The sequence below is a fragment of the Lagopus muta genome, chromosome 2 (assembly GCF_023343835.1).
Source record: "Lagopus muta isolate bLagMut1 chromosome 2, bLagMut1 primary, whole genome shotgun sequence".
Classification (NCBI taxonomy): Eukaryota; Metazoa; Chordata; class Aves; order Galliformes; family Phasianidae; genus Lagopus; species Lagopus muta.
This window is the reverse complement of record NC_064434.1, coordinates 66,176,607-66,202,361: the sequence shown is the minus strand read 5'-3', so window position 1 is coordinate 66,202,361 and position 25,755 is coordinate 66,176,607. Positions and strand designations below refer to the sequence as shown.

Genomic DNA, 25,755 nt, shown 5'->3' with positions numbered 1-25,755 from the left:
ACTTGGTAAAATGACATCCAAAAATAGTTTCATTTTCGGTCTTCCTAAATTACTGGCCTGTGTTTTTTTCATGTTTCTTTTCACCAGTCCAGCTCCTTAGGTTAATAAGTTGCCATCTTGAGCAGTCAAGTAAAAGCACTTGGCTGTGAAACCTTTCCCCTGGTGTGAATGGAGATGACCTCTGTTGCTCTTATGGCTTGCAGTAAGGTCACCTCATGTTGAAGCAAACTGTTGTGAAAGACACCTTTCACAACAGAGAACAGAGGTACAGGGAACAGGCCTGGGCAAGCCTGGAGCTGCACAAGGTGCCCGTTTTCTAGCCTCTGTCAGTCATTAGTCCTGTCCTAGATGTGCAGAAGGGGAGAGGATACAAAAACTTGCCAAAAGAATAGAACTGTGGAGTTAGAAGGATGAAGCTGTAGGTTCATCACCTCCTCAGCAGTGCAGCTGGGACATGGGGAGGTGCAGTGGGAAGGTCCCAGGGATCAGTGCCCTGTCCCCAGATGTCACCTCTGCCGATGGCTCTGTGGTAGGAGCATAGTGGGGCAGGAGCTGCATTGGCTGCTGAGTGGTGTTTTGAGCTTAGGCACAAGTGTGGGGTTGGATTTCTTGTCAGGACAGAGTATAAATAGACAACAAATGAAAGATGACTTGGTATTTCCATTTTATGAAGGGCCTGATTTGTTTCAGGGTAAAATAACTCTGCTTCCTCCATGCAGCAGGCCTCCTGCACACTGTGTACTTATGGTGGAAACCTGTGATTTCCTGATAGCCAAACTCATAGCTGCAATCGTGAGACAGAACAGCTCACTGGCACAGGACACAGTGCCCAGTTTAGGGGTCCACTGAGGGGAGATGGAGGGAGAAACTGTAAGCAAAGGTCATATTCCTAGAGCCTGCATGGCAGGGCATTTTTGGAAAGATGTGCTCAGCTTCTCTATTGCATCGTCCATGAATCTGCCCTGAAATTTCGAAGAGAAGGCTGTTGAGAATCCCTGCAGCCAGGCTTTGCATTCCTTTCTGCTGGGGAGGTGGGAGATTTACCGAGGCCTGGATGTGAGGCAGTGTGTTTGCTGTGCCTGTCTGTCACAGGTGCATTTTAGTCACAGCACAGGCATTGCCTGAACCCTAGTGACCTGGGGAAACTCTGGCTGCGTGTAAAAGAAAACAGAAATAACTGAAAACCAAGCAGAGAAGGAAAGTCTCCAGAGCCTGTGACACTGCAGGTACACTGCAGCAGGGGGGTCTGAAACATGGCTGAGCAGCTACTGCGGCCAGTGGCACCCTTGAGTGTGGCAGCTCCTATTCTTCCTGACTTGTCCTTCAGTCACAGGAAAGAAAAGAAAGAGAGAAAAGACAAATGTTTATAGCTAACAATCAGAGCAGACAAAAGCATGTCTAGTGTCAGCATTTCAGTGGGTTGGAAGGTGCACCCCACGCGCCCTGTGCCCAGCCAAAGGAACGGGGCAGCACAGGGCCATGCTTCTGGCACAGGCAGTCCTTGCAGTGTGTGTGCATGTGAGCAGATAAAACTTGGATAAAGTTGTATGCTTCTAACAAAAAAACCCTGCATTTTGAGACCTTGCAATTACGCAGAAATGCTTGAAAGTGCAACCTGATGATATTTTAAGAGTTAGAAACCAGAATAAATACAAAATGAGTTCAAAGTCTGGACATTTTGAAATGTTATGCTTTTTAGACAAGGTTCATATCACTTGAGTTGTTTTGAGCTAAATTGATAATTTTAAATTATTTTCATGAACATTGTAAAGTTAGCTTTTTTTTTTTTTTTTTTTTTTTTTTTTTTGTAGGTTTATCCCATAGAAGTGAATCTAAAGAAATAAAGCCAGTCATAAAGCTATGGTCAATTCTGTGTTGTGGCTATACAGGAAGAAAGTAAGCAAGAAGGAAATGTAGAGGATTACTGTGACAATAGTTATATTGCTTATACATGTGTATACTACAATAATAATAGAAAAGCGATGGCAACCTTGCAGTTAAAATAAATATCCAGCATCCTATAAGACAGGTTTGTATTCTGTATTTACCAAGCTGAACAATGCCAGTAGGATCTGGAATATTCTGTACACTGTATATTCTGTCTGATTTATTTAAGTTCTGGTTTTTTGTCTTTTTCATTCAAAATTGTGGCCATGCCTGATGTTTACTGAAGGAACCCAAGCTCTAAACACCTGGAAGCTTAGACCATGAGTGTGTAAGGGACATTCATTAATTTTCTGTCGGTGCTTTATAATGGGCCATATAGCTTTTCCCACTATAATGGACATATACGTTCAACAGTTTTATTGTATGTTGGTGCACATTATTTGGCACAGCTGCTACAGAGACACTGCTGAACTGGTGTTTCTCTTCCATGACAAACACCTATTAAGCAGTCAGCATAAACTCTTCTTGTTACAGCATCTGACATCACCCTCAGGGCAAGCGGACACAGAACAGCGATTGCTGAATTGCATATGAAAATTATAGTTTTATTGTCTACACAACTGAAGGTTTAACTCTGATTCCTGCTCGAGTCAGTTCTGCCATAAAGAAGCAATTCTTTCACGGAACAAACAAGCACAGTACACCATTGTAATCAAAGGAACAGGCACTATTTATGTGTTGGAAAGACTTGTTCACAATAGTACTAACACTCTAATGCCCCAGAAGCCACTATTTTAGCAGCTGTACAGAAAAAAAGCATGACTAACAAGATGCCACACAGAGTCAGACACAGGTTTTTGGTTATTTTTAAACACAAATGGAATCATCCCATTTGATACCACTCAGTTTAATATGCACGACTGGTAAGTAGGGATCATGTACTTAATGTTTATATAAGCAGTTTCTCCACCGTAGCGCTCAAAGGCTTCCAGTGTCTCTTGAATCAGATCTCCAATATTTTCACGCTTCTGCTGGCTGTAGTCTATCCCATCACCTGAATTAACTGATCAATAAAAGAAAAAGGGGTGGGGGAAAAAAGATTATATTAAATTTGCTGTTACACTTTGAAATAATTACATAGACAATTTCATGTCAGTCACTATGCCTCTATTAGAAACTTTTTCTCTTTAAGGCTCTGCTCAGGCTCCCACTTTGTACGCCTTCAAAAGCTGTTTATGTATGCGTTACTTCAGTATCCAAGTGAAAATCCAAATAAACACTAAAAAAAACCACATTGTATTATAAGATATAGATGGACTCTGTTACACAGCGAATCTCTTAAAACCATTGCTACGTTATTTCATAACATTGCTTATTTGGGACTGAATTCTACTGCCAGATGCGTAAATGCTTATCTACAGAATGTGACTTCAGCTATAATTGCTGTGCTTTGAAATCTTAAACAGGCGCTGTTTTGGGACTGTTCCATGTGTACATCCTATTCACAGGCGATGCTGTTTCTGGTTGAGGGGATGTCATTTGGTCTAGAAAAGATGTTTGGAGTACAGGACAGCGCTCATTCAACTTCTGCTCCCTGAAAATTGTGTAAAATTAAGTCAATGTCAAGAAGACAAATCATTGCTGCCCCTACATGCTGCACCGTTTACTGGTTTTTTTTTCTCTAACATGGAGTAGCAAGGGTGGCACACATTTATAGACACAGAGTGTAATTATTCAAAAAATGTGCAGTGTAAATAACTGTCAGAACACAAAATACATAAGTAAGAAATGATGCTGAGATTTTAAAGAGGAAAATACATTCTATTTCATTTTAAAACAGTACTCTGAAAACTTCCTTGATATAGATACACTCTCAGACATAAAAACTAGTTTGTTAAGAGTAATATACACTGAGCATGAGCAGTGTGGTGGCCAGGCTGTCACACTGCTGGGGGCAGTCCACACACAGTCAGCCAGCGGTCTTGCTCCAGGTGGTGGTGGCAATGTGCCCATGACACACATTTATCATTTCATGCACCTCCACTTACTTATTACAGTCTGAGCCAGCAAAGGATGTGTTAGTCAAGACAACACAACCAACTTTTTCTGTAATGCCCGTATTTCACGTTAGAAACATGGTGAACACAAGTGTGAGGGAAGGTTTTGCTTCCAATGCTGGTTCCACATCACAAGTCCTATGGGGTGCAGATGCACCCCACTCTTACATCCCTTCCTTAACCCAAGCTCAAGAATCTGAATGTTACGTTTGTGACTCTTTACCACCATGCTCATGAAGCAAAGCCAAAGAATACTGAGATAAAAATCACCCTTTTGCTGAATTTTCATGTAAAATATTTTATTACATTCCAAGTTAATAATGTATATATCAGTTTTTTGAACATTTACACAAAAACAGATGTGACATGCAAGGACTGAGCTTTGGATTAGAAAGGCATTAAATTATTCGTGAGGGTTACTCTTAAACACACAGACACATTCTTATAATTTAACAATATATTTCATGGATGTGAAAAGCCAGAGCTGTTGTATCAACATTTACTTTAATTAATTGACAATAATTTTAGAAGTAATAGATTCTGGGAGTGACAGAAAACAAGAAATATTAAAGAAAATGGGATTAACTTATACAAAATAAAAATTAAAAAAAAAGCAAACCTCCTCCCCTTCCCCCCAGTTAGTAAAACAACAACAACAAAAAACATTAAAATGGAGTCTAGAATGGACATGGTTTGCTCTTGCAGAAAACACCTGAGATCAATTGTACCTCCTCCTTCACTTGTGTTGCATGTGCACTGCCAGCACTCCCTAAAACACCTGGAGCTGCTTCTGGTTTCACCAGACTGGGCAAAGGAACCCCTAAATCTCGACCTAAGTCTTGGCAAATATGCAAAGGAATTACTGACTTTCCAACCACTTGTCTATTATCTGTAATTTTAAGCCTACACACATGCTCTGTTAATGAGCTTACACAGCTTTCATCATTCTTTCAAAGATGTAGTAAAAAAAATCTACTCTGGAAGTAATGGTGATACACTGCGTATGGAGAACTAAGCAAGTTTGGAAGAGGACAATAAGATGCAGGGATAGTTCTGGTAGCAAAAGCATTTTCCAGAATCCCATGTTATAGTCTTTTACATTAGAGCACTGTGTATGATAAATGATGTCTTAGGTCCTTGATCAAAAGGTGCCTAAGACAATGAGGCAATGGTAAAGGAAGTAATCTGCAATGGAAGACAAGGTGCGATGTGCAGACCTTCATTATCATTTTTTCCAGCAGACCATCTGTGCTGTGTGAAGGTTTGTATCCTCGAGACAGGCATAATTCACATCAAGGTCATGACACAAGTTACGACTAACAATACCAGAAAGGTTATGTCAGCACTGAGGTCACTTGGTAAGTAGTAAAATAGCTACCCTGTGCAGTTATAGGAATTAAAAAATCTTTCAGACAGAAAGATAACAATTAACCCAACAGGACAGCATCCACCAAGTGGATGAGTCAGAATGATCAGCTCAATGCACCTAAGGGTAAATATCTAGTCATAATAATGATGACTAGCTGGAAAAAAATAGCTACTGAAGTATAGCGGTCTCAGCATGCCCTTCTCTGATTTGACTTTAATTCCAAGTTAGTTTGCATGAGGAGCCAACTTTGTCAGCCACAAAAATGTTGCATATGTAAAGTGTGAACATGGATCTGATTCAAGTTCTTTATGAAGTTGTCCTTTGTGAGGGAGAATAAATCAACATGAAAATGCTAGAAAGAACATTTGTCAGATTGATCTCAAAGTAAAATGTCTGGCAAATTCATCATGCACCAAGAGCTCTTTTCAGAGCAAATGTTATTATTGCATTTAGAAGAAACTCATTGAAGCACTAGTAACAGATCTAGAGGATTAAAATCCGGAAAACATCTCATTTTCCCTTTCTGGATCAAAAACCCAGTTCCCAGTCTCCTAAATCATGCACAAAGGGCTTTGTGGTCCTTGAAAGTGAAGTGAAAAGCTTGGCACCTGTCAAGACCTGCGCAGGCTGATGGAACCAGCCAGCTCCTTGCCAGCTGCTGTAGCTGAGGAAACCCTGCTCAGACCCGCAGGGACCAAACTCAGCACTTGGCAGGGAGTGGAAAAGAATTTGAATTGTGCTTTAAAATGTGGTTTGCATTTGAGTCTAGACATGTTTCTATTCATGACTCAGGATATTGAAGAAAATCTAGTGTTATTTGTATTCCATTTCATTTCATTTTTATTTTTTTCTATGGTAATACTACAAATATAAAATTGTATTGCATTAAAGAAGCAAGTTTCTCTCAAATCATTAAGTGCTTCACAGGGCAGTTTTTAAATCCTGGTGTGAGCAAGAAAGGTAAACCAACCCTTGAAGCTCGGGCAGATGTTGAAGTTCTTGCCTCTGGATATTTGTTAGCATCTGAAAGCAGCCTTGGTATTCTTTCAGATTATTAGACATCACATTAAGGCAGGCAAGATTTCAGATAGGGCTTTATTAAAAAAAAATCTCTGGAATACGTCACAGCACCTCCTTGTAAGTCACAAATTGAATTGAATACCTCAGATAGGTAGGTATAGGGATAGGAATGTCATAGATTCTATTAGAATTTTCCTAGATGCTAGATGTCCAAGGAATGCTTAGTGTTAGAGGACAGAACAATACTGAAATTCAGAAATTTCTGAAGACAACATGAAGGAAGACCCACATCCACAGCTTAAACGATTTTTGTAATTCAATTGTGATTCAAAGACCATTCCTATGTTCTTTACTGATGAACTTACAAATACATACACACACATATTGATTTCAAATTGTCTTGGAACAAGAGGATCTTAGCAGGAATTTTTGAACTAATACTAGTTACTGGTAGAGTGATACACATTGTGTTCATTGCTTTTTTATTTATTTTCCTTCCTTCCTTCCTTCCTTCCTTCCTTCCTTCCTTCCTTCCTTCCTTCCTTCCTTCCTTCCTTCCTTCCTTCCTTCCTTCCTTCCTTCCTTCCTTCCTTCCTTCCTTCCTTTCTTCCTTCCTTCCTTCCTTCCTTCCTTCCTTCCTTCCTTCCTTCCTTCCTTCCTTCCTTCCTTCCTTCCTTCCTTCCTTCCTTCCTTCCTTCCTTCCTTCCTTCATCATGCATTTTAATTTTTACTGTAGATAATTAAAGTACTACTTACGGTGAAATTTAACTATGGTAAAAACTACTTTTGAGCAGCTAACATAGTTTATTGTAGTCAAACCAACAGGCCTTCTCATCAATTAAAACTATTACAATAATCCAACAAGCTAACCACTGACTGCATAGATTTTTGCTTCAAAAGAAAAAAAAAAACAACAATGATGGCATTGTAGTGTGCAGATGTATTAGAATGGAATCATATTTATGCATAAAAGCTTATCTCAGAGCAGTACACAGCTAAGCTGTACAAACTGGCATTAAAATATTTTGTGTCATATTTCAGGAGTTTATCCCTCCTAGAAGTCAGCAACAAAACCAAAACATGCATGAAAGCTGATGGACACAGTATACAGATTGGTATGTATGTGTATTAGGATTCACTCCTCATAACTTATTGCTTGGGTAGAGAACAGAGCTTAAGAAGTTTCTCTATGTCCCCTAAGGATTAGTTTAATTGTCTTAGAAGATGTTGGGCTCCTGACTGAAGTGGAAAGCGAAAGCCCCCAGTGAGTCAGTGCAGCAGGATACAGGAGTCCTCTGCACTGCTCCCACTGCTCTGACTCACAATACTGCTTTGAAATTGCCAGCTCCAGGAAGGATAACGTGGCTTGGTCTCTTTTTTCATTTAACTGTAAGTCTGTGAAAAGTCAGAGGGTAAGGCTCTACAACCTCCTGACCACTAAGAAATGGAGAGACACTGCTGGTTTGTTTCACTTAGGTAGAGGAAAAGCTGCAAAAAGATTATGACTCTGAGTCACTACCAACCCAGACATAACATTCTGTCTTCCACTCAAGGCTCAGAGCAACATGATCACATGAAAACATGATCAGTTTTAAATGTTTCTTAGGATGTGTCTAGATCATGTGCATACAGAAGCATAAGCTGGCCTCACAGAAGCTTGTTCCAAAGCTAGAACACTGGAAAGAAGAGCTCATAGAGTAATTTAGGTTGCAACGAACCTTCAGAGTCATCTGGTCCAGATGCCTTACTCAAAGCCAGCTCCATTTTCAACGTTGGATCGCGTTGCTCAGGATCAAATACCCAAAACTGCTCAGTGCAGAGTAATCCCAGAACCAGAAATGGTGCAGGGATCTTCATGACGGCAGTGCTTTTCACCAGCCATTTCAAATGTGATAAAGGGAAGTGCTCTTTAAACATTAAAACCTGCATAGATAGTGGAGGTGGATTTGCTGAAGTTAATTCTTGGGGAGATTGTCTGTTTTGATACAAAACAGAACCAAACTTCTGGCACAGTAACAAAAGCTAACCTGCATATACAATGTTGGCTTCGGAAACTTAATCATGTATGAAAAAAGGGGCACGTATCTGGCTGAAAAATAAATAAAATTTTGTTAACACTTAAAACTATGTGAATATAATTTGTTGAAAAAGTGCATCTTTCAAAGCACTTAAAACATTAAAGCTGGAAGTACCAGTAAATAAGCAGATCTTACCTTTGAATATGCATAAACCTGTTTTTTGACACTATCAACATTTAGAGTTCCTTGTCTCTTGCTTTTCTTGGCTCCTCATTCTATTTTTCATCACTCCTGTTGAATATTTATCACTTTACAATTCTACGGTTCTGCAGAGATTGCAGAAGAGTAATTCAATTGAAGAAGAAAGCACATATACTTGGAATTTAGAATGAATACTAATACAGATAAATTTCTGCTCATCATATGTCCAGTAAAAAAACCTTTATACTTTTGGTATGAACTTGCTAGGTATTGTTTGCCTGCAGAAGCTGTGTACAAGAGTTCTTAGATTCTCACTGAAGGCATTTTGCTCTAACATAAAGTCTAGTTTCTTTCTACTGTTATCTTCCATATGCAGCTAGCTTTTAGTTTATTTCATAAATTATCATTCCTTTTAGAATGTAAGTGTAGTTACTATAAATACTATTCAGAAAGTAAATAGTTCAGTAAGTGGAGGAAGCACAGTGATTGGAAAGGAAACATCTGACTGACTGATGATGTTTTACTAATGACGCAAGCTGCTGGAGAGAGCTGTAACTATTCGTAAATTGCTGCAGTACAAAAAAAACCCAACACAACAAACCAACAAAACAAACTAAAAAATCCCAATAACTGAAAATGAGCCAAGCCAACAGCTGCTATCACAGTTTTCCATTTCCAGGAAATGTTAGCAACATCAGATGTAATCCATTCTAAGTCCAGACATTTTTTTTTAAAGTTGAAATGAAACGCTGTGGAAATAGAAGGCTCTGAAACAAATGGTATTAAGAAATACATTCGACCATTGAGGTTATAAAAGAAGGAAAGCTTATTGTATATTTTTCCTCTATAAGCATTTAATGAATTTAGACTTTGAAGTTTCCCTGTATTTGCGCTTGTAATGAGTATTGAACAAAGCAGTGTTAAATAATCTTAGATAAACAGCATGCACAACAGGGGAGCAGAAACTGAAATCTGAGAGCTCTGTGGCCTTGGTACACCGTTTACTGTTGCAAAATTAGGTCACAAATCATGCTTGAAGTGCAACAAGAATTGCATCACTTATGTGAATCTGGTGCTCTTCCAATCATTTTGGACACATGTAAATACAGCTTTTTTTTTTTTTTTTCTTTTTCATTTAAGATGAAAAACAAGTTTTTGGGTGCAGAATTTGCATAGCTTTACTGGTCTGATGTGAAATACATTTCCTTGTCACACTTTTTCTCATTCAGATACGGCACAATTAATGCAAAAAAGAATTTAAACTACGGCAAATGAATCTGTGTATGTGTGTGTGTAATAAATGTAATTCACTTTTCAAAGTAATTCAAAGTGACAAAGCTGAAAGTCCCAAGATGCTTTTAGGATTGCTGTTTTCAGTATAAAATGTAATGCTACAACAGCCAATTTTCAACACTGAGTTCATTCATAATTAAAATTGCAATGCTTGACAACCTGTCCTTCTTCCTCTCTTGGAATATTTGTATTTATGTAACCAAAATGATTTAGAGGGAAAGCAGTTTCTTTTCTTTGCAAGCAAAAAGCTCAGTAATTCGTTACTTTAAGGAGCTAATGAACTTTAGTGTTATTAACTGTTGATGTTTTGGACATCTGTTACATACAAATGAAATTTATTGTGTTGAAAATCACTATTCAAAACCATTATCATTTCAGGACCTTGTCTGGTATAACTTGCCCATAAAAAAGCGCACAGACAACTACATGATCTCAATGACAGTTTTTGTAACTTTGTAACAGTGGGTTGAAATCAACCATACAAAAAATGGGGCAATATAATAAAAATTTCACATCAGAATTCTTGGAGCAAGGGGCTAGATTTGCCTGCATTTGTCTGAAGTTTCCTAGCTTGTCTGCACCCTAATTAAATGAAATAAACAAAAACACAGAGTCAACTGAGGGCGTTTTAGCAGTGATTTGAGAAGGGACAAGGAGATGTAAGATATGAATGACCATGTGGATTTGCCAAGATTTCTTTCACTGCCATGGGACAAGGGCAGAATTTATGCAGTTTAAAGGACAGATTGCACTGGGACTGGAATGTAATGATTTATCCTGAAGCCAGATAGAGAAAACAGTATTTCACTTCCAGAAATACCTGTACTAAAATGGCTAGGACTTTCTAGTGACACTTAAGTATTTTATTTTTTTTAAGGCAGTTTATTGCTTCTTTCTGAGTTTTTCCAATTGAATCAACGATAAATAAAAATTTAATGATAAATAAAAATAATGACTTTCCCAAGGCATGAATTTGCATTTCTTTTTAAATAAGAAACGGAAGGACATAAAATAAATTCTAATGAAAAGGCAGTTGGTTGACAGCTAACCCATTTTACATTGCAGCAGAAAAAGAAAATTTTTTGCTAGAACTAGAATTTTGTATAGTCCCATACCTCCAGGAATGTAAAGCTGATAGAAGAGGGAAAATCATGTCCTGTAGGTGTGATAATTCTGCAGGTTCACAGCTTTTGAACTGTGAAAGCTGAAGCATTTTGAAAGCACATGCACATTGCATGCACATGCCACATGCAGACTGATTTTTTTCTGAAAGCTTTAGGAATCTTTCATAAATCCATGTCTTTTTTAAATTATTTTAATTTTTCCTCTATTAAGTATGAAGAAAGATAAGTATGTAACGGTGACTTTTTCACTAATGACTCTGACTGGAAAGCATTTGCCCTTCTTATATTACCATTGCACCTTTTGCTGCTCAATATGTAATTCAAAAGGATGTAAGGTATGAAGAAAACAGGAGGTCCAGCAGCATCCAGCACAACAAGTTATAAAGTTTGGGATGTTAAGTTACGTGCCAAAAAGCAAATAGCTTAGGTCATGGGGAAGTTGCACTTAGCAGCAGTTCAGCCTTCTACAGCAATGCTTGAGGAGCAACGCTTTACCTTGATACGCCAACAAAGCACTCCTGCCTGATCCCCGCAGCACTCAGTTAGGGAAGGACATACTACAGCTATCATGAGCCTCCGGCCAAACAGAAAGAAAACTCAGTGGGCAGTTGTCCCAGTCTTTGCACCTTGTGGCATTTTATCTGTAAAGTAGAAATCTGAAGGAAGGGTGACTTGAGGAACAAGAGTTATGCAATCTCTCCTATACAGCTTACTGAGTACTTCAAATCTGGTTCTGAGCTAAGCTGCTTTTTAAAATTTTTAAGTATTGGCATTTAAAGAACTCTGTAGCACTTCTTGCTGATGTTAAATGACATTATTATCATCCTATGAATCAGACATTTCTCTGAACACACTTCTCCTGAGATAAATCAATGAAAGGGAGGTTGGTTGCATGTTGTGGAACTACAAAACCTATCTTGATAATTGCTAGACATCAGCTATCACCAGTACAAGTGCTTCTTTGTCTATCTTGATTTCAGAACTGCAAGGGCTCAAAGAGCAAAGCATGCTGATACTGTGAGCTCCTGAACTGCCTGATATTTTCATTCATCTGAGAACTGCTTTGCTGAATTTGAAAAAAACTGAAAGAAACTGAACTGGAGCAGCAGTTAGGAAAAAATGCTATTGATACTACCAGTGGGTCTGTAGAAAGACAGAAGTCACTTGTACATGTTTCCTCAGTAACCTGTACCACTACTAAACCACCTTCTGAGATGTGGTGGACAGATGCACTCCTAAAACAGACCAAAACAAAAGTTTTGTTTGGCCACTTGTGCAACTTTCATAGGATTACTCCCTTCACTACCCAATGCATAATTCATTACTAAAGAGTAATTAGTAAATGACTCTTTAAAGAGTAATTCATTAAATAAAGCCATTTATATGATAGGTCTCATAGCTTCTAGACTGTGCTTTTTAAAGTCTGTTCCTAACCTGTAGTGCAAATTCATTAAAATAAAAGCATTCTTATGATGTCTGAACTAAATTGTTCACAAGAAAGAAAAAACTAACAAAAACAGCATGTGTGTATAAAAACCAATATGGCCAGAAATGGCTAGCAGGTTTTGTTTGTTTGCTTGTTTTGGGATAAAATTATTATTTAAATATGTCAAAATATTTTAAGCAGAAAATATTTTTAATATGTAAATATTTCTTTTGTAAAGTTTTATTATACTTGTTCATTATTTTAAGAAACTGGGGTTGTTTCAGTAACATTTTTTAATGCAGAATCATTTTCCCCATTCTACATACTGCTTTTCTGAAAAAATAAAAAGCAATCATAAGTCTTACTTACAGAAGAAAGAACTAAAAATCTAGTTTTCTGATTTACAGTGTCTATGACACAGATTTACTACTGGCATATATAAGAAAAAAAAAATGCTGCTATTTCTTACATTGCTTACACCCGAATAATTATAATCACCCATAAGCACATAATCTCTTAAGCCTATACTAGATTTTCCACATTTACTGAAATAGACCTTTGAACTTATCTATTCTGAGAATAAGCATGGAAGCAAAAATGGCTTTTCTGTGTGCAAACAGGATGCATGTCATGCTCAGCAGGGCAAGTTCCACCCCCCTTCACACTACTAATACCTTCCTCATATCTGTATGGGTGCCTTCATGTAGAAAATATCCAGCTGCTAACTGTGCAGCATTTCCAGTTCAGTTTGTGATACCTTTTAAAATACATTTGCTTCATTACTAAAGCAATAAACCTGACCAACAACAAGGCTTGATGAAGAATCTCTGTTTCTCAAGTGGATTAATATTTTGCTTTCTTCGTCCTAAACTGCTGCAAATATAATGCATCTATAAGCTGATGGAAATGTATTAGTTACGGATAGGTCATCTCCACTCAGTGGTCATTTGAGTGCTTACCCTGACACGTTGCTTTGCAAAAGCCTTTAGGCCAAGGATGAGAATATTTGTAATTGCATAAAACAAACATGACCACTTACATATCCTCCAATATCTAGGTAAAGCATGCTATGCTGCCTTTTGTAATTGTAATCTTAATTTTGTTATGCATCATTCATTCATCATTCTAACCCTAATTCATCTTCCATCCCTGGTTGCAGACAAACCTACATCTGCTGAGATTCAAAAGGAAAACACTCATATACAGACACATACAGGTCAGGACAGGGAGGAACAGACAAAAGAAAATGTAAGCAATATGGCTGAATGCTCTTGGTCAATTCAGGCTAGCCTAGAGGTTTCTAACAGCCAAGTGAACAGATAAATAGCACTGCAGAACACAATATGTTTGAGTATTTGTCAGCTTCCATTTTCATGTATTAAAATGAAGACCAAAAGCAAATCTTGTCAAGATAAATCTTCCCTGATTACTTGAATATGCTGTTGTGCACTTGTATGATCTTACGTTATACCTAGCCTTAATGAACTAGTCATTTATATGAAAGACAGTCATAAGGTTTCTTGTTTTGTTTTAAATAAATTTGGGATACATTGAAAAGATAACCTGGAAGGCAGCATGACTAAGTGGAAGATATTTCAAGAATAATATTCTCTTGCAGTTTTCCTGCAAAGCTTATTGCTCTGTAGGTCATCCTCCAGAGAAAAGGAGAGGTAATACTCACAAAATTCCTTTATCTCCATTCTCCAGCAGGTCACAGATGGCTGTTTTACCTTCTACATTGCCTAATGCTAATGGTTGCAGTGAGTTTAAAGGTCTCTGATGCAACTCTGCAGCTGCAGTGCTGAAACGGTACCCACTAGTACAGGAGTAACAGGAACACTGCTTCACAGAAGTACTACTGCACAGTTTTGAACAAGTGCAGCTAGTGCAGAATGACTTTTGAAGGAAACTATGGGATGCTATTGTAAGGTAGAAGAATAACATATACTACTCTATAAATTCCTGTGTGCAACATCCTTGATGAGTCATGAAGAAATTTCATCACAGAATAGTGATATTTGGAATGTGTTTCCTGAATTACTTGTCCTGGCACAAAGTTTATTGGGCACTTGACTGATAAGTAAAATAGACAATTCTTGTTGCAAAGATAAGAATGTGAACATAGAATATGTAAAGACTAAGAAAAACAGAGGCTGAAAAAGGAAGAAAGAAAGCCAAGATTATACATTTAGTTAATTAATTTTCTTAGGCATGCTACATTAAGGAACCAAATTATATTAATGCATAACGGATTAGCATAATTATTCCATAGGGCAAGTTATTCCATAGTGCTATTCACTGCATCACACTGGTTACCAATTGGTATATTATATCTGAGCCTGTTGATTTTCCACTTCCACTTTGTACTAAGACAAAGTGTACATTTACATAGGCTTATCTGCATGTCTGTAGCAGAGATCCTATGTCTTTGCTTTACAATTTTGAGTAAGAATTTCAGCTGCTTACAAGTTTACTTTGAGAAAAGATTAGAAGTAAAGGCCAACTTTATTGATGTAAGTAAAGGGCTTCTACAGCAATGCCTGCTAACAGCACAAGTACTGACTTTTTCAGAGTAGTCTATGAGAGAAGAAGTTCCAGAACCTCCCAGTGCTTGAGGCTTCTCTTGTCTACTGTCTCCCTTACTTTCAACTATACGGATCAAAAACACATTCATCCAAAGGTCTCTTGCTGGTTTGGTAATATCCTCGTTACAGAGAAGCATAAGCTTTCCTCTCTGCTTAATATCAAAAACCACTGAAGAGTCAGTAAGTCATGTTAGGCGTACTGGTTGTCAGATCTAGTGCCTCAGCCATCTGCCTCAACAGCTCCCAGAACTGCTGATAGTCGTCTGGCAGCGAGACTGTAACTACTGCCTGCAAATCCTCAGGTGTCGTGGAAAAAGTCAGGCTGATATCAGTTTATTTACATATGCTTGCTTTTGTAATGTATCCGTATCTAGCAGCTCAGGCTGGCATGAGCAGGGGTTATGATTCTAGCTCTGTAGGGGAAGTGGTAAAACAAGACAAGAGCTCATTTTAACAGGAGAGGAACAGCAATAATGCTCATAGTTTTCAGCAAACAGACTGACTCGACTACACGTGCCTGTGGAAGACAACTGTGAGAACAGACGGGCAGAATTCGAGACGCAGTGCAGGAGACAACACCGTGGTATAAATCTCTTACAATCAGAATGGAAATTTCAGACTCAGGTCTTTTGTAAAACTTCCTATATGTCACAGAGGCTCTGTAGGATAATCCATAGATCTGTGTTAGACTTACAAAGCATGGGACTGCCTAAAGCAGGCGTTACAGTTATAAGTGTCCAAGTGAGCGAAAGGCTGAGCAGTCAGTCTCCCAGAGGCAGCCAGTGGGGAAGAGCAAGCAGAAACAGATGTATAAAATGTTGCTTTTCTCTCAAGACTCAGATTTTTGCATCCAGCCTGGAGCTACAGCCCAAAACCTTTCCTGAAAACAGATTTGATTGCCTTTCCTTCTGGGTGAGACTGACTGTTTTCTTTTGAAAACAAGTTGTGCCTCAGGACAGCGATGATACCCGTTTCCCATGGATGTGTGTTCTTTCTGTGCTACACCTCTTTAGAATCATAAGGCAAGTTTTGTTCAAGTTCTACCAGCTGAAAGATAGTATAAGCTACTATGCAGTAAACTGATCTGTCCCAACCTTTCTCTCTCAGCAAAGGTGTGTATTTTGATCTCTCTCCTCTACTCAGATGCTCATTTTGTGAGAAACTGCCATTTCTCCAGTTTGACTGAAATTGAACAATTAGTTTAGAATTTATGGGAGTTAGGGGGGCAAAGACTTACAGAAAAGTACTGTGACCCTATAAGCCTTGTATCCTTAGGAAGGCAGGGGAAAAAAAAGGTGAGAGAGGACAGTAGTGGCTGCTGTAGGTTTTATTTTATGAAAATCTAGTGGTGAAGTACCTTTCCAGGAAGCAGGAAACAAACACAGCATTGTTCAGCCTACATGGTTTCAAATCTGCATCTTTCATCATCGGGGAGATTTCACATAATTATCATAGTTATTCATGGACTGAAAGAGGATCTTTAGACCTCCTTGTACGTGAGTTAGCAATGAAGAATCTGTAAGGCAGACCTTTTGTTAGATGATGAACTCACGCCAACACTTTCAAACAGAAAGTTCAGCACCTAAATCCAATTTTAGGCTGCTACCTCAGTGGGCTGATCCTGAGCTCTTACCAGCTCCCAAATGAAGGCTGCAGTGAAACAGAACATCTGGAGACGTGGCTAGTTACTTATATGGCTAAAATCAGATTTACATGAATACATCCTGCAGTGCCAAATTTTAAATGTTTTGACTTGAACTAACTTCCTAACAGATGGTTATTCTGCATCTATCTTCATTTATTTATGACTGTTTATATTTGTACAGAAGCAATAACAGATCTAAATGATACAAGCTTGTATCCTTGTCTTTTTATTAATTTATATTGCAATAACAGTTAAAGATAAGAAGATACAGTGCAATTATAGAAAATACATAAAGATAGTCTCTTTGTATCATACTCACAAAAGGGCTTTCCAAACATTTTTAAAAAATGCTGCGATCATAAGGTAAAGTGAAAAAACACAAATTAGCATCAGGATCAGCATCGTTTGATCTGCTGCCACAGCCCTTACTGCTGAAATGCACCATCCACTGCCTCAGTGTGCTCACATCCATTATTTGGTCCCCATGAACATTCAGATAGAGTGAATGAATGCAAATGGGTGCCATATTTTCCTGTATGGAAGAATTCAATTCTACATCTTTGCTTCATATGCACTTGCATGTCAGAAAACATTTTGTCAGACTGTCCCTCTGCTGCCATCTGTTGCACAGCAACATGTAACAGAATATGGTCAGGAACATTCAACCTCTACTGCCATACCACCACCATCTGCCTCTGATGTCATGGGTGAGCATTATAACATAGGAGGCATTACTTCTGGAGCAGCCCTCATATTATTTTTAAAAATATTTGTAACATATTACTACAACATATTTAACAAAACACCAGACAACAACAATATTTTTTAAGAAAGGAGAAAATAAATGCAGATAAATAAAATACTGAAGTGTACACATCAGAAGTTTCAGTAAGTATAATAAAAAAATCATGCAAAATTTCTCAATAACATAAATCTCATGCCACATAATATGCAGCTCTTGGTATCACGAGCAGACATGCATCTGATTCAGGAAATCAAGTACATACGCAATTATGAAATCCGGACTAAGTTGTGCTTATTTATATAAAAATATTTCCTAACTAAAAAAGCAAGCCATCAAGGCAAGCACGTACAAAGTGTGTATTAAGAGATGAAAGGCCTGATACTGCTTTAAGCTATATTCAGGCCTTGCCAGATAAATTAATGAATAAGCATAAATGTTAGTTTTTGTGTGCTTACCTCACTGATCAACTATCTTACCTTCAATGTGAAAAAAAAATAACTGTGTTGTTATCCCACTGTTTTTTTCACAGTACCAAAAAAACCAAAAACAAACCCACATTGGTAAGAAACATCAGGAGAAAACCTTTCAGCTCTGAAGTTACGGTTATTGATATGTAAATTGCAATATCCAAGGAAAACAAAATTTGTGGTGATCATTTCCTTACATTACTGTAACAAGCATTTTGAATGCATGGCTTTAAGGACAGCCATTTGGAGAAGGTAATTACAGTTGCCAACGTTTAGTAAACGGTTGTATGGGCACTGAAACACCGCTGCATTTGTGTTGAGAAAACAGATCTGGAAGGAAAGACAGGGAAATTTTCCCTCTAAATGATATTTCATTTCCATAAGCCAAATACATTTCTCAGGAAACCTTAACTCAAAAAATTATTGATGCGGAACAATTTTCATCACATCAGCTGCAGAAATCCATGGGGAAAAACCAGAAAGGAGAAACCCTCAGGCCACATTTTGTGTGACCTAATTCTTTCAAGGGTGTGTTTCTGCAAAATTTTAGGAAGTGACAATGCAAATGAACTACAGTTCCCATTGCAATATTTTCATGGAAACTCTGCACAGCCTCCAAACAGCATACTTTGCACCAAGAATACAGTATGTAGTTGTGTTGTATAGTTTAACTACTTTGGGATGAAAATGAGCAAAAAAACCCAATTATCACCCATTCACCCATCCAGCAGAAGAAATAGATATGTTCTATAAATTTCTGGTATTCTGGGACTGAGATTTTCAATCTCCAGTTTCAATCTATATACTACTGCCAGGTAACGATCAGTCTATTACTACTTTTTGGTAAGACTGCACTCCAGTCGAGGGAAATGAAATAAAAAGATGAGGAAAAAAGGAAACTAAGGTTGTTAAAGTCTAATTGGAGCAATGGGGACAGCGCCGGACTCAGCAGTGATGAGGTCATCTTTCTATTAAATTCAAAACACTGAATTCAGTAAAAGCAAGATCAAATCCTATGATTTGATTTTCATGGGTGAAGTGTTAATGAAAGTGTGGATTAACTTTTTCCTCACAAATCCAAATTTTTTTTTTTTTAATATTAATGTAATGCAGAATGTATATATAGAGTGTATTTCTAAGATTTGCCCATTTACTTTCAGTAGGATTAGTGCCATGCACTTTATTTCAAGGGAAATCACATTCCCTTAACAAAAAAACCCCCCACAAAACTAAAATAATTGTTTTGACTTCAGCATCATCAGCACAGCACTTCATTCTAATGTCTTCCAATGTCAGACAACCATTTCTTATTTATAGGGTTTTAACTTACGCTAGCTTGTTTCCAAATGAGTACTTGTAGCCCAAATGAATATGCAACTTAAGATTTTCATTTGACAGCTGAAGACAACATAATAATTACTGAAAAAAAAAATACTGCTTTAAGAATGTCACAGGATTTTATCTTAAATAATAACTGTGCATATCCCAATACCAAACTCTGTATTTCTCCCCCAGAAAATTTAAGTATCATTATATTATACTCTTCTGACTATCATTCCTGCCCTCCACATCCCTAAAAAAATATTAATGGACATTCACAATACCTTCAGAAGCTTATATATTTTGTTTTGTTTCTGAGTTAACGACAAACAAGCTCCACTTGGTACAAAAAATATTGATAATAAAGCATGTCTGAATGCCCATAAATGTGTACTGTAGAGATATATTATGAATTAATCTTTTTATCACTCAACTTACAATTACTTAATGCAGTAAGATCAAAAAATGCATAACTTAAATAAGGCAGAATAGCACTTTAAGTGAAAAATAATACACATTTTCGATATAAAACAGTGTACAAAGCTTACTTGACCTATGAAATGGATGGGAACCTTGTGTGTTTATTCAGCTGGAACTTTAAGTATTTCATATGTAATGCATATGTTCCCTTAAATAGTTTAACTGATTACTACAAACAAATAGTGGAATGTGCACATTGGAAATGTTCCATAAAACAGATTAAAAATATAATCTGGATATCAATTTTTTAATGCCCCACAGTGACTATTCAAAAGTAGGAAACATTGACAAACTTTTGTATTTGATTTTGTTAAGAGAACTTGTACAATCAATAGGTGTACAAGGGTTAGGCTTAGTAACATTATTGCAATGGAAAGATAATCAAAATAAATGGAAGCGTTCACCAGGGCCGTAGGCTCACAGCCAATTCCAGAAGGAGCAACCTCCAGAAAGCAATCCTTCCTCAGTGACAGTCAGCACTTAAACAGGATCTAAGAGAGATGGAGCCAGGCTCCACCCCTTCCAGCAGCACAGGTGAATTGCTTTCACCTGTGTTCCCATGACTGACTCATTGCTTGCCTTGGGCGGTCAATCAGAGGTTCAGGCTGTGATCAACAGTTCCCGTACAGAACTATAATACCATAATCCTCCATTCTTTAATTAGTCCATGAATACAAGGAAATATCTAAGGAATACTGTCCATGTATAGTTTTCTGTTTTCCTTTTAATTCTGCTGTGTTGAGGACTTTCTCAAAAATTATTTTGATGAAAATCTTCAGTATAAACCTCCATATTGACATGAATATCTTCACAGAGGAAAAACTGATAAAGTCCATAATCTCAGCTGCCAATAGCTCCCTCATGCAGTTTCTTTATCTTTAATATGTTTAACGTTCTCAGCTTATACCTTTCCAAATGCTTCAGAGAAATCAGCTCTTAGGATAGAGAAGTTGTGCAAATTTATTTTTCATCAAGACAGAAAATGATGTGAGAAGAAAAGAATATTCTGTTAAATTTTGCTAAAGCTATAATCTTCCAACCTCTCTCCTTACGCTGAGGGATTCTCATGCTAACCAGACTGTCAAAGCAATCCATTTGGATTACCTGGCATTGTATAGAGGTTGAATAGTTTAAAATTTTGAAAAAGGCCTTTTTCCACTTGAGTGAGTTGAAAACTGTACCCTAGTCTTCTGTATAATGATCAGGCCCTGATTCATTCATTGAAAACTGCTGGAATGAATTACTGAAATTCCTATTACTTTCATATAAATACAACAGACTTTGATTATTCGTATCCTTTAATATTACCAGGCCAAAGACAGGGTCTCCATCCTAAATGCCAAAGTCCTTTAAAAAATGTTTTTTCCACATACTTTAGAGTGCATTTCTTCATGAGGAGATTGTCATCCTCGGTTGCTCTTTTTTGCATTAATCATGAATCTATCAATCTGAAAAACAAAGCTCACGGGAGCAGAATATAGGCTAATTCAATAAACAGAACAAAAGATTTTAGATTTCCTGTCAGAAGATATTAGATTGACCAAAGCTCTCTTAGCTTTCAGAACAAAGCTGAAATTTCACTTCAAATTAGTATCCTCGTAGCCACTATACAAAGCAGCTAAGAAGAAGAAAATAGGACATGGATCAGGGTGGAAAAGGTGAGGTTAAGTGTAAATTAGATTGCTGAGCTATTGTGATTCAAATTAGTTTTTGGAAAATACTCAAATACTGTGATAGGTAATATTAAAATACCCTATTTATATGAGTACGTGAGAAATACTTCACCCTGCAGAAATACTTTAGGCTGGGAAATATTTTAATAGGAAACAAGATAGGATTTTGTTTTTAATTTATATTTAAACAATCACATTAAGTAATAAATGTTTTGTGGTTGATATCATAATCAAAAATGATTGCTTAATTGCAATGCTTTCTAAAACAGAAAATGGTTTAAAAGTTAAGAAGATATGCTATTTAAAATACATGTGCATAGTACTTGTTTTGTAATAAGATATGTATCATAACTGTGCAATTGACTGACATTCAATTAAAAAGCTTGAAATTAAGTAAAGATAGCTGTGTATTGAACTATTGCATTTCAGTGCAGTTCTGGCAAATCAACACATTTCGCTTGAACTGTGACATCAAGGGTGTAGAACTGTAAGTTGAGCAGAGTCTGTAATCAACATGCTTATCTGCCCTTCAGAGCTGTTATCTTGGGTGATGCACATTTTTTTCCCATCATTTGAACTAAACAGAATTGTGGAAAATATTAGAACAATCTTTAGATTTTTTTTTCAAGAAAGCTAAATTACAACTAGATAAGAGAACTTCTTTGGTGCAATAAGCATTTACAGGAGCTGAAAACTTGTCCTAGTCTATTTCTGTTACATATAAAGAAGGAGGAAGGAGGAAGAAGGAGGAAGAGACTTTTTCAAGAGATTATTTATAATTTTCTGAAACAACAACAAAAATCACGTCACCATCTCAAAAGCACCTAGCAAAATGCACTAGGAACATTCGGATTTATAATACAGATCCTAAAGAATAATTTATACAGTGGCATTAAAAGTCCAGCATTCACTCAAGTTTTATTGACCTAACACGAAAGTAACATGATTTGCATTTTAAGATTGCTCTCACATAGTGTGCAGTAATAGTAATAGAGTGAGTGAAAAAAAACCAAACTCTTTAAACCTCTCAACAAGTGATGTGGGACAGAGCCCACCATTTGATATTATGAACCTTCAGCCTTCATTCCCTGGAGCTATTTCATTAGGACTGACTCACCACAATCCATGTGAACAAGGCAATTGCAAGACTGAAGTCTTTAGGGATGGCTATAAGAACAAAAACAAACTTGCTTTTGTTCAGGAAGCTGAATTGAATGACTAAGGAAGAGATGCTTCCTAGTCCTGTATCTAAGGTCAAATTCGCTTCATGAATGTATGTATGTCTCCTGTTGTAATTAATGGAGGTGCAAATAGTCTGAAAACAGTATCTAAGATAAGGCTACTACTATTCTGAACAACAATAACAAGAATGCAATGTTTGCAATGTTAAATATGCAGTAAATTGACCTCAGTGACATTTACAAATTTGGATGTAAGTGAAAAATGCAGCTATTTGAACATTAAATCTCCATTAGTACTCACCCTTTTGCATAATTTCAATAGCCCTATTTGCTTTACATTACTGATTAGAATACAACAATAATCTTTATTTTCCAAAGATACAAATACTTTCTTATCAGAGAAAAAAAACATTCTAAATTATTCTAGAGTGCACAAAATGTTGTCAACTTTGGCATGTACTTTAAATGTGAAGAATTAGATGTATTTTTTTAGTATGGTTCCTGTCGAACAATTAAATTGCTTAAATGCTTTGTCTCTCTGCAAATGAAACAAAAAATACACTACCAGCATGCTTATGAAATGTAATTAAATTTAGCACGTATGCCAGAAATGAAATCTTATTTCTTTTTCTAAATCTGTAGATCATAAGTTACTTTAGTTAGAGTCAGTCACACAATATTTGGATTTTTTAAGATTACATCCCAATATCCTCTATTTCTGATTTCAGGATTGTAGCACATCCTCCAACATTTTAAACATGCTTTTTTTTTTTTTATTAACACATCTGTTAAATGTACTCTTTCAGAGCTTCCACATTTTGTTAATATGAAGACTAATAAGAATATTTACTTGACCAAACAAAATGTATACCTTTTGTTGGCCCCAACCAACTAGCCATTACAAACACAGAAAAGATGAAAACCAAAACATAAACCCAGTTATAATGCACTGTGAATATCACTGAACATTGGCTGCCTACCTGACTTCTAAAATGGGCTCCAGTAAAGCCCTGGATTCATCTGGGACTCTTTCTGATGAATACATTGACTAGCATTCAAGTGTATTACTTACTTACAACTAGGACAATAATTGTAGTGTAACAATCTTTCTTTGCTACTCTCTTCCAGATGTGTAATTGAAAGTATAGTTTGACACTTTTATTTTTTTTAAACTTTATGGCTTGCTACTTATAGTATAGTATTGGAATCCTTTTCCATATATGTAGCTACTAGCATGTACATAAGCTGTTCAGTGAGCTATACAACATGAGAAATACAGTTCAAAATATGTTTTCAAATCACAAACTAGTGATAAACATTTAATATAAGAAAAGTGGGCATGGCTACAGGACATGGTGTGAGTCATTTAGACTTTTTTTTGGCATTACTATTTGGAATCTAATCAGTTGGGCCATAAATCTTGATCATTACATATATTAACTCTTACAGTCCTTAGTAATATTAATATCAGGCTTATAGGAATATACAATGCTTCTACGATTGTTGGGAATGGCACACACACAAAAAAATCCAAGGTGCATGAAAAGAATATCCCAACCTTCAGACAAAAAGCAAAATAAGGCACAGAATCCTCTCTAAAATCAGTCATTCCAAGAAAAGAATAATCTTTAAGCATTTTTCTCTTTCTACACAAGCTCTTGAGGTTAATAAAGCACATAAAATTGAGTCAGTAGCAAGATTGCTCAACTAACCCTGAAGTTTTCCAAAAGACACAAGATAAAGATCATCTAAGCTTGTTCTGCAACCACAGTCACCCACATGATGAAATCAGTGGCCTGTACAAAAAGTTAAATCAGCTTCTGGGTGAAGGAAGAGCATGTTTCAACCATATTGTCAGGTAACATTTAGACCTAAATTGGGATGAAGAGAAAGAGAAAGGGAGAAATATAGGGAGAATGGCAAGCTGACACACTAACTGGCTTTTCACCCTGCAATAGATGAGTAGTTGGAAGTCAAAATCAAAGTTTAACTAAAAGACGTTATCCTAGTGACATTCAGTACACAAAGTCACAATTTAATTTTCCTTTATTAATTGTGATTGGCAGCTGTACTCTGGATATAGTATGGAGCTATACTAGAAGACTATAAGATAAGAAAGCCATGAAGTCTCTGTACAAAGCTAAGGTTTCATGATACTTTTACAACTATCCTTTTCCTGTGGTAAATAGTGTTTTATTTTTTCAAGAAATGAAATCACACACAAAACAGGGAATATAAATAACAAGGACAAATGGTTTCTCCTTTCCCTCAAATAACAATAAAAAAAATAGCAGAAAGAGGATTGGAAGAAAATGGGAAGAAAATGCTGTTCGACAGGTCCAGAAGTTTTCAGAATGAGAGATAATGTACATTTAAGAAAAAAAAATCAGATTTAATTTAAACAACACTGATCAACATTTCAACTACTTGAGATTATTATCATAATGACATTGTTTCCTGAAATCTCTTCTTCAGCTGGTGGTCGTACCCTTATGTCACTACTAAATTCACTCCCAATTTATTTCCTGCAGGAAACCAGGAGCCCAAGTTTATGGAAACAGACTCACAGAAGTGGGCAGATACAAATTACTTTTATGATTGCTAATTTGCAGATTGCCATTGGTCTCTGACAACAATGGTTCAGTTTCTAGAGTTAATCCTGTCCATAGGAAGAATCTGAATTGTACAGTGTACATATCCTTTTGAAGTCTAGGAAAAAAAATTCACTGCCTGAGGCTTCTTCCCAAAAAAAGGCTAAAAAAGGTAAAACAATGAGAGTAAAACAAGCCATTAATTTCCAGGGACAGTGAATTCTGTGTTTTCTCAGTGTGGTATTTCCAGGTTTTTTAGTACTTCATTCCTAATGCCTTTTTTTTCCAGTACAGAAATAATGGAGCAAACTGCGAAGATTCTAGTCAGTACAAAATGGCAAAAGAAAGGCTCCTCTGCTGATTTTTCTAATTCATTCCTGATTTGCTAATCTCTCTGAAATTTTATGCGATTTCCTTCCTACTTCGCAAAATTTAGGCCAATTTCTCATTCTAAAAAGGCTGGTAGTATTCAGGAAATACCCAAATTAATCCAGTGTCTTGAACTTCATTTAGAGTTCACAGACTACCAGCAGTCATTCCTGTCCACATCCTTTTGCAGTCTTTCATCTAATAAAATTAAGTAGCAAGCTTCACACCAAATAGTTTCATCAGACAATAGCTAAATCAATTAAACTGGAAACAATTCTAATAAGTTGCATCGTTTTGATCTTCC

The 25,755-nt window shown here is 36.8% G+C and overlaps 1 protein-coding gene across 3 annotated transcripts in view; it reads right to left on the bottom strand.

Moving 5' to 3' along the window:
- Positions 1-1,851: 1,851 nt before the first annotated feature.
- The window catches only part of PACRG (parkin coregulated), a 192,766-nt gene continuing 168,862 nt past the window's right edge, over positions 1,852-25,755 (bottom strand). For all 3 annotated transcript variants that reach the window (XM_048938035.1, XM_048938033.1, XM_048938034.1), the window contains exon 6: positions 1,852-2,950. In XM_048938035.1, coding sequence (XP_048793992.1) covers positions 2,790-2,950 — 161 coding nt within the window. In that variant the 3' untranslated portion in view covers positions 1,852-2,789. The remainder of the gene's footprint in view (positions 2,951-25,755) is intronic.